Source organism: Pan paniscus, chromosome 3, assembly GCF_029289425.2.
Source record: "Pan paniscus chromosome 3, NHGRI_mPanPan1-v2.0_pri, whole genome shotgun sequence".
Classification (NCBI taxonomy): Eukaryota; Metazoa; Chordata; class Mammalia; order Primates; family Hominidae; genus Pan; species Pan paniscus.
This window is the reverse complement of record NC_073252.2, coordinates 120515106-120525421: the sequence shown is the minus strand read 5'-3', so window position 1 is coordinate 120525421 and position 10316 is coordinate 120515106. Positions and strand designations below refer to the sequence as shown.

Below are 10316 nucleotides of genomic sequence, written 5' to 3'. Positions count from 1 at the left end.
CTTGGATTATACCATGTATAGCAACTGAGGCTGCAACTACTCAGTGACACTACTTATGTGACTGAAATCCATATATGATGATTTAAATCAGATTTGACAATACTTCTGAACTAGAGTAACCTGGACCCTTTGGGCTTATGTACTTGTATGTGGGGAAAATAAGCCATAGAAGGGCTCTCCATAGGGAACAGGGTTTGTTTTTTGGCCCAGCTATTGCACCCATAATTATTGATAATAACACCACATATCAGCACGTCAGTCAAAGCTCCCTTTATTGGGTCATAAAGTATAATAAATTGTCCTTCACTACATTCTGGCTGCCTAATAAAAAGACCTATTGGTCCTCCCTTGGAACTTACAGTTGATTGAGTCAAGACCTTGGGGGACAGGACTGAGGTTAATACTGCAGGTTGGCTTCATCCTGCTGCTGTGTCTGATAATAGCCTTCATTAATTGCTATATGAGACCAAATGAACAAATTTGGTACTGACTAAACAACCCGACTGTCAGGTTAATCAGAGTAGCTGATGGAGTGGCATACTCATGTGAAAATTCAAGTTTGTCCAAGAACATCTCAGGCTGAGGAGCAGACTGTTGGAAGAGACTATCCACTATGGCCTCTGAGTGTCCCTGCATACTTACTGGGTATGTCAAGAATGCAAGGACTTTGTCTTTACCTAGTCCATGTCCTAGGCTTGTGTTTACACTAAGCTATCTTCAAGTATGGGGTAATAACTCCCTTTGGACAAAGACCAGGATTTTTTTGCTTACTATAAAAGCAGTTAATAACCCAAGCTTACAACATAACCCACTGTTTGCAGGCTTTCATCATGGGCCCTTTGTGTTCCTCCTGTGGGAACTAGAAAAATGAGGAACTGAATAAAACCAACATGAAGCTCTGGCTACAGCTTTTGCTGTGAGTGATAAAAGTCCTTTGTTTCTGACCCAGGTGTCTTATGCATTCTGTAGCATCCCACCCAACAGTAACAGGCTAACTTGTTAGCTTATAAGTAGGGTAAAATCTCAGACCATGCACAGTTATTGACAGACATCAACTATTTTCTTCTTGGCAATAGCTGGCATTTTAGGCACCATGACTTGGCTATCAATACATTTATTATTAGCATGACATATTATGAAAAATTATTTTCCAAAGACTTAGCCAGTAACACTACAAAAATAGAAAGTCCGTTAATTCCTGTGAATTTATCTGTGTGTGTCCATGTCCAGTAATTATTTCACTGTCTGTCTGAAGTACTAACAGTACTAAATCCAATGCTCGGCGCCACGCCTCAATCTTTGGTGTAACAACGTCATAAACTCTTGGAATCTGCTCCAGTTTATTTGAAATGTCTGAATTAAAAATTCTACTATTTAGTTTACTATATTCATTCAAGATGTAAGATGAAGGAAAGCCAGAGTCTGTGGCATTTTGCAGATGATGTTGAATGTATGTGCTGGCTTCAAATTCTGATGAGTAATTGGCAGTGTTATATAGGAGAGTTGAAAGGTATTTCTGCCATCCATTTGCCAGGAATTTAAGCACAGTTGGTCTGTATATTGCCAGAGATGAAGCCAGCCGAGAGGAAGTATTATGCAGCCACCCTGAGCAGGCATGGTTTTCTTTTTTCAGAGATTGCTCTGCAAGAATTTGAAGACAGCTAAGGCACAAAAATTCAACTGCACCACCTCCAAGGAAGACCTTTTCCTCTTTTAGAGCATAATACAAACGATAGGCACATGTCCAGAATCTATCTTCTTTGGTTTGCATCTGTGCAGTAACCGGGTTAGTGAGCACGGCTGTAACCAAATTAATTCCTTCTGTTTTTAATAAGATTGCAATTCTGTTGTTCCTATCTACAACATCCAAAGGGCTGCTTCTCCAGAAGGTCACACAGACCCCATTGCCCACACAATCTTCATTCACTTGTGTAATGTACGCCACCTGTACTGCTCCTGCAGCCTCTGCAAAAGCCTGCATCACACTGCCATTCACTGAGCCGATTACCAACCGCTTACTGTTTATACATTTTTCAATTAAGCGTTCAGACACATTTCCTTGTACCAGGACAAGGTTCACCTTGAACTGGATTAATACCTGTAATACGTGATTTGCCCACAGTTCTTCTGAGCTGTCTTCTTGAAGCTGCATGCTATCTAATACTGTTTTAATATTTGCAGACTTATTAAATCCCAGGTGGCGGTAATTCTCTGTGAGGTCACCCTCAATGAGAACTATTCGAACAGGCTGATTCTGCAATTCCTTGATCACAGGATTATTAGATACTGACACAACAGTGATATATCCTGGACAAACACAAGAAGAAGTTTCAGGTAAGCCTGGTAGACAGCAAGTGAAAATTCTTGAAATGTCAAACATAAATGGTTTTGTACAGTTGCCTTGTTGCACACAAGCATTCTGATATTGCAGCTGTACTGCTTCTTCTACTAACTTCATGCTGCTATGATCTCCATGACTCAAGCCTACTGCCAACTCTACCAAATCATTACATCTGTAAGTTTTGTGAGTAGCTGTAACATGTTCTTGAAATCCATCTGGTTTGCTTACCCCTTCAATATTATCTGTCCTATTAAAATGCCTACTGTGGATTAGTATTGACTGTCTGCAGCAGGTATCTGCAAGCAGGCTGTTTTTCAGAGTTCGTGATGTGTTCTTATCTGCTTCAACCTTTGTCTGAGGTTTAAATAATTCAGATGATTTAAGAGGTCTCCCAGAAAGGTTGGAAATGGTCAGTGTTTGAGAGGCAACATCTTTGAGACCATGCTCTTCCTCTATCAAATCAGTATCTGAAGGGACCTGTAGAAAAGGACACAAACTTACACTAAATGTTTCAAGTTGAGAAAATGTTTTTGTGCTGTCCATACAGTCAAATATATTGTGAACAGGTACATGAAGAGAAACTACCTCTTCACTACAAAAGTTTAAGCCTTCTGACATTACTGACACTATTATGGAAATGGGGACACCAAGATGAAGACATTCTTCAACTGCACTGCTCCAAGCACCAACAAGAAACAAAAGAGTACTGGTTCCAGTTCTATATGTGTTATTTTGTGCTTGAACTGCTTCATTGAGAAGTTGTCCCACTGCACTGGTTAAATCCAAACTTTCAAGAAGCCTTACTGTTGAACTGATTAATACACTTTCATGACATTCTTCATCTATAATAAATTTGGATGATTTTAGTGGGCCTAGGAAAGTTCTTCCTGTTTCCGCGAATGATGAAAGTTGTTGAAGTCCCATGTGTCTTCTTTTGTTTATGACTCTGCAAGCCATCACCATGTATCATGATCTGCAAACAAAATAAAAACTTGTAACTTTATTCAGTATAATTCATAGTTATAAATGCTATATCGAAATAAAAACAAGATATGCTCCCTGCTTTTGAGGTACATATAATTTCCATGAAAAGTGGTCAGTGCAATGATACAGTATTATTATTCTATTAATGATAAAGGTATGGGGGAATGGAAGAGAAACACTCCACCCAACAGACGAAATGAAGCATGAGGGCTGTAGGCAACGTTTCCAGAAGAAAGCAATTCTTGGAATGAGTCTTGAAAAATAACTGGAAAGAGTTACAAGTTGAAGGAGGTAGTAGTAAATGTACATATATGTGAAAAAAACATAGTGTATGCAGGGAAATAGAAGTAGCCTGGTTTTATGAGAATATAAAAAATGTAGTGGAGTGGCTGGGCGCAGTGGCTCATGCCTATAATCCCAGCACTTTGGGAGGCCGAGGCGGGCGGATCACGAGGTCAGGGGTTCGAGACCAGCCTGGCCAATATGGCGAAACCTCGTCTCTACTAAAAATACAAAAATTGGCCGGGTGTGGTGGCACGCACCTGTAGTCCCAGCTACTTTGGGGGCTGAGGCAGAAGAATCGCTTGAACCCAGGAGGCGGAGGTTGCAGTGAGCCAAGATGGCGCCACTGCACTCCAGCCTGGGCAACAGAGCGAGACTCAGTCTCAGAAAAAACAACAACAACAAAAACCATGTAGTGGAGAACAGTAGCAGATGAAGCTCTAGAAGAGGAAATGAGCTGGTTTACGAAGGGCATTATGTGCCATAGCAAGTAACTTAAACTTGATCCTGTAATGGGAACCATTAAAATGTTTTTAATAAAAAAGATCAAGAAACAACTTGATGTAGTGTTTGAAAACATGTACTCTAAACCTAGAAGTCTGGGTGTGAACTTAATCCTACCGCTTTACTAGCTATATAGCCCTCAGCAAGTTATGTACTTTATCCCTTAATTTCCACATCTAAGAAACAGGGATAATAATAGAAGCTATTTCATAGTCATTATAAGGAGTGAATATAGTACTTAGAACAATGTCTGGCACCATGTTTTATGAGTTCTTGTTTTAATAACAATAATAATTGTAATGTTTTGGATATATTACCACTCTGATAACACTGTAGAGGACTGACTAGACAAGTACCAGACTGGAGTATATCCCATTATATATTATAGCACTACAAACATTCCTAGTCATTGCTTCGTTTCATTCATTCATTCATTCATTCATGCATTCAGTGAGTATTTCTTAAGCACCTACAATGTACCAGGAGGCACTGTGTTAATTGCCGGGATTACAAAGACAAAGATTATACATACTCTGCCCTCAAGGAACTCCCAATCTAATTGTGCAGAGAGATATGAAAATGAAGCATAAAAATCCATCGTGAGCAGTGCTCAGAACAAAAGTCTGTTCAAAGCAAGACACAACCATGGATTTATTCCACCACAGGTTCAATGGGAAAGGTATGTGGCATTTCTCCTCCTCTTCAGAATAATGAATGCTTGACATCGCTTTCGTCACTGTCTTTCAGTTCCAGTGTTACAAGGGAGATCCCCAGTATTACAAGTCACAGCGAACTCAGAAATGATTAGCATTCTTTTTATTTTTATTTTTTAGACAGGGTCTCGCTCTGTCACCTAGACTGGAGTGCAGTGGCATGGCTCACTGCAGCCTCGACCTCCTGGGCTTAGGTGATTCTCCCACCTCAGCCTCCCAAGTAACTGGGACTACAAGTGCATGCCACCATACCCGGCTAACTTTTCTATTTTTTTTGTAGAGATGGGATTTCGCCATGCTGCCCAGTCTGGTCTTGAAGTACCAGGCTCAAGCGATCCTCCTGCCTAGGCCTCCCAAAGTGCTGGGATTACAGGCATGAGCCACCACACCCAGCCAGCATTCTTAATGTTTGCTTACAAAGATATTTCTCTGTCAAAGTCTTCATTCACTTAAAGAAAACCATTTATGATGCATCTTAAAGAAAGCATGCTCACATTTGCCTTTTATTGCCAGATTTCTCTACTTGGCCTTAAAGGGAGCGGGGGCATGGGACGTGTTCTAATAATATATGCTAAACATGTAGGGGAGAGACAGCTTGTCATTGCAGAGGTGGCTGACTGCCACTGAGCTTCGCCCTTATACTCACCCAACAAATAGTTAATGAGGAGCTACCCCTAACTCCCCACATCCCCATACCCTCCGAAGCTGTCTACATGGGCTGCTCTGTCCTTGGCATGTGCCCTTGAGGGCTGATCCCACTTGGCCACACAAAGGTTTGTGCTCTAGGGTCTTTGAAAGAGAGAATTCCTGCTCTTCAACTTTCAAGCCCAAGCCTTAACATTTCAAGGGCTGCTTCTTCCTCTGAAATAAGTTGCTTTTCACTGGTCATTCATGATTTGGGTGAAAAGGTGGAGTCTGTAGTTCTTGGTTGCTTAATGCAAAAGGCCTGACTCACATTTCCTATAGTGCTGTGGGACATCCAGCCACAGGCATGAAAAGGAGGAGCAAATATCTTTAACTTTTGAATGAACTGTCTGTTTTCCATAACAGCTGAACATTCCCACCAACAATGTATGAGGGTTTTGATTTCTCCACATCCTCACTGCATCAGCTTCCTAGGGCTGCCATACCAAATTACCACAAACAACTGGGTAGCTTAAAACAATACTTATTTATTCTTTCACAGTTCTGGAGTCTAGAAGCCCAAAATCAAAATGCTGGCAGGGCCATGCTCCTTCTGAAGGATCAAGGGAAGAATCCTTCCTTGCTTCCTCCAGCTTCTAGTTGCTCCTAGTGGTCCTTGGCTTCTGACTGCATAACTCTAACCTCTGCCTCTGTTTCAAACAGCCTTCTTATAACCCAGTGATACCAGTCATTGGATTTAGGGCCCACCTTAATCCAGTATGACCTCATTTTAGCTAATTACATCTACAAAGAAACTATTTTCAAATAAGATCACATTTTGAGATGCTAGAAGGACATGAACTGGGGGGAAATATTCAGTCCAGTATACTGAACACTTTCCATTTTTGCTTTTATAATATTTTGTAATATTATAGATATCCTAGTGAATGTGAAGTGGTATTTCATTGTGTTTTTGACTTGCATTTTCCTCATATTGAGCATCTTTTCATGTGCATTGGCCATTTGTGTATCTTTTTTGGAGAAATGTCTATTCAAGTCTTTTGACCATTTAAAAATAGAGCAGTTAGTCTTTTTTTGGTAAGTTGTAAGAGTTCCTTATACATTCTGGACACTAGATCCTTATCAAACTATGATTTGCAAACATTTTCTCTCATTCTGTAAGTCAGTTTCCACTTTTTGGATTATGCATTTTGATGACCAAATGTTTTTAGTTAGAAATTAGAAATCTAGGCCAGGCACAGTGGCTCACGCCTGTAATCCCAGCACTTTGGGAGGCCAAGGTGGGCAGATCATGAGGTCAGGAGATCGAGACCATTCCTGGCTAACACAGTGAAACCCGTCTCTGTTAAAATACAAAAAAATTAGCCGGGCATGGTGACAGGCACCTGTAGTCCCAGCCACTCAGGAGGCTGAGGCAAGAGAACAGCGTGAACCCGGGAGGTGGAGCCTGCAGTGAGCCGAGATTGCACACTCCAACCTGGGCAACAGAGCGAGCCTCTGTCTCAAAAAAAAGAAAAAGAAATTAGAAATCTAATTTACCTATTTTTTTTGTTGTTGTTTGATGAAATCTAATTTACCTATTTTTTTGTTTGCTCATATTATTTGTGCCATATCTAAAAATCCATTGCCAAATCCAAGGTTATGAAGATTTAGCCCAATGTTTTATTCAAAGAGTTTTATAGTTTCATCTCTTATATTTAGTTTGTTGACCCATTTTGAGTTAATTTACATATAAAGTGTAAGGTAGGAGTCCAACTTTATTCTTTTGCATGTGGATATCCAATTGTCCCAGTACCATTTGCTGAAGAGACAATTCTTTTCCCCATGGAGTGGCCTTAGCATCTTTGTCAAAAATCAATTAGCCATAGATGTCTATGGATTTCTGGACTCTCAGTTCAATTCCACTGATCTATACATTCATCCTTATGCCAGTACCACAGGTTTTAAGTACTATAGCTTTGTAGTAAGTTTGGAAATCAGGAAGTATGAGATGCCAAATTTGTTCTTCCGTTTGTTTTAGCTTTTATATTTATGTTCATAAGTCATCTTAAATTAACTTTTGTAAATGGTGTGAGGTAGGGGTTCCTCTTTCCTCATGGATATCCAGTTGCTCCAGAATAATTTGTTGAAAGGACAAGCTTGAAAAGATTGACTTTTGGGTTTTGTTTTTCATTTCGAACATGTTATGAAAGCTTACTAAGTATGAGGCATTTTACAAGTATTATGTAATGTAGTATTCATTCACAACAACATGAGGGAGGTACTATAATCTATTTTAGTGATGTGGAAAATGAAGCAGAATAGTTACATAACATATACAAAATTTCACAGCTAATTTGTAAAAGGCTATGGACTAAAACCCAGGTTTGTCTAATGTTAAAGCCTATGCTATTAACTACTATATAATTCTGCCTTTTAGGTGCCCCTTGCCCAGTATGATAGTAATTCACCCTCTCTTCTTTAGAATCTTTTACTGTGTTTCCCTTTTCCAAACCTTTCTGCCTTCTTCCAAACCTTATTCATACTCTTAACTTGTACATGTATCAGGGTCTCTGCTTATGATCTCCTTTCTATACTATGCTTAAATCACAAGATATTACTACGAGTAGAAAAGTCAGAGAGAACTTAGAGCGAATGGAAACAGTCATGGGCTATTTCAAATTTAATCTGTATTTAATTTATGTGAAAAAGTTTCCTAGATACAAAAGGCATGAAATTATTTAAACAAAACTAATGTATAAGCAAAAAGTCACATAAAACTGATATCAAAATCAATATTCAAGACAAATCTGCTTTGTTTGGCATTTGAAAAAGCTATTCCAAGTTTTAGTAATTTTTAAAAATTCTCAGCATTCCCAACTCTAGAAGAGCTCCTAAATTATTATTTTGAACAGGTTACAGTCGGCTATAATTAACATAAAATAAAAACTCAAAACAAAAATGCCCCATCCTCTAAGAGATTGGGTATAAAAAGGCAAAAACAGCAAAGGGGATAACAAAGTGGATAATTTCAAAGATGATAAGTACTTCTGGCAACTCTTCTTGGCATTACACAGACACAGTCTGATTCTTGTCCTGCTATGCATGTCCTGTTATGCACCAATGTTTTCCACAAACAGTTCTCTGTTTTCAGTACTTGCCAGCTTAATGTTTCTTTGAGTTTCTAAGTGTGTAATGGAAGAGCAGAGTCAGACAACTTAACTGGAATTTTGACATCAGAATAAGTTTTTTTTCCCCAAAGATTATGTCCAGTTTTGTCTAAGGTACTCAGTTTAGAGTAATAAGACATGCAATGCTTTCAGGAGCTGCATTTTGAAAAATTATAATATTTTCTTGATGGGCATGATTAGCCTTTCATTATCTAAATCAACTGTTTGCTCATCTCCAGTCTATTCCCAATACAGAAGTCTAATCATGTCACTCTACTGTTTAAAAACCTCTAACTCAGAAAATAAAGCTTTACGCTTTTGACACAGGAGTCCCTTTTAAAAATGAACTCATATCCTTTCACTCCTAGGCTCAAAATCTTGCAAGGCCTACCCATTTCACTTGGAGTCGAAGTCAAAGTCCTTACAATGCCCTAACTATCTGCAGTCCTTTCTTTACCCTTCTGACTTTATCACTTACTATTTTATCCCTTGGCCACTTTGTTCTGGCCTCTTTTTGTAATGCTTTGCATGTTCCCTATCTTAATGTTTCTGTTCTAGTTGTTCCCTCTTTCTGGAATGCTCTTCCCTAAGAAATCTATTGCTGCATCACCTTCAAATATTTTCTCAAATTTTCTGCTTTTCAATGAGGCCTACCCTGAGCACTCTACAGAATACCACAAATCCTCTTTTCCCTCTGTACTCTGGATTTCTTCCATCTGTTATACTTTCTTTTTCCCATAACACTTATTCCCTTATAAAATAGGATATAGTTTACTTATTTATTTTTTATAGACTACATCTCTTAGAATGTAATTTCCAGGAAGGCAATTTTAGTCAATGATGTATATCCCGAGTAACTACAATATTGCCTGACACACAGCAAGTACTCTATAAATATTTGGTAAGTGAATGAATTTTTTTCACCATATTTGTTCCCCCAAATTTAAGTACAAAACTGAAGCAAGAGAAAACAGATGGTACTTTTAGTATTTCTCCAACATGAATATAAGTTTTAACCATCCTTGGAGTTGACTTGATTCCTATTTGGCACCGCCTTAGTTGAGGCCCTTTAATTGCTTCTAATGAGAGTTCCTCCTTCATATGGTGGTCAGAATTAGCACTGAAAAAGCACAAACCTAAACAGATTACTCCACTGCCAAAAAACATCTATTTATCTTAAAAAAGAAAGTCTTTACTCCTTGGCTTGATATATGTGCCTTATAATCTAACCTCAACCTAATTTATGACTCCTCTCCCACCTTTCCTTATAAACCTCATGATCTTGTCACGCTAGAACATATTTATTTTCACTAAGCTATACTGATTTGAATAGTCTATATTTTCTTCATCTCCATAGATGCTATAGATCTTTCACGACCCAACGCAAATGCCTCATTTCCTATCAGGACTTCTCTAATGCCCTGGGGTAGAGTTGTCCCTCCTTTCTGTGCTCCCAAGGCACTTTCTATACCCATCTACCAAAGCAGATTAAAAATACCCTGTATTAAAAACATTGTATTATGTTTGTGTCTAGCTCCCCCACTAATCTGTAGATTCCTTAGTTATTCATCTTTTATATTCTACTTTTATTTCTTTCGAACTCACCCAGTAGTTGGCATAGTGCATGACATATAGAAAACATTAAATACATTTGGGAGATTTAAGAGTGCCTATGTGTTTAATGTTTTCCTGGATAAT

The 10316-nt window shown here is 38.7% G+C and overlaps 1 protein-coding gene across 3 annotated transcripts in view; it reads right to left on the bottom strand.

Annotated features, from left to right (window-relative positions):
- Window positions 1–255: 255 nt before the first annotated feature.
- Window positions 256–10316, bottom strand: part of BBS12 (Bardet-Biedl syndrome 12) — a 12463-nt gene continuing 2402 nt past the window's right edge. For all 3 annotated transcript variants that reach the window (XM_055111808.2, XM_003816402.4, XM_063603892.1), the window contains one exon: window positions 256–3314. In XM_055111808.2, the coding sequence (XP_054967783.2) occupies window positions 1172–3304 (2133 nt within the window). In that variant the 5' untranslated portion in view covers window positions 3305–3314 and the 3' untranslated portion in view covers window positions 256–1171. The remainder of the gene's footprint in view (window positions 3315–10316) is intronic.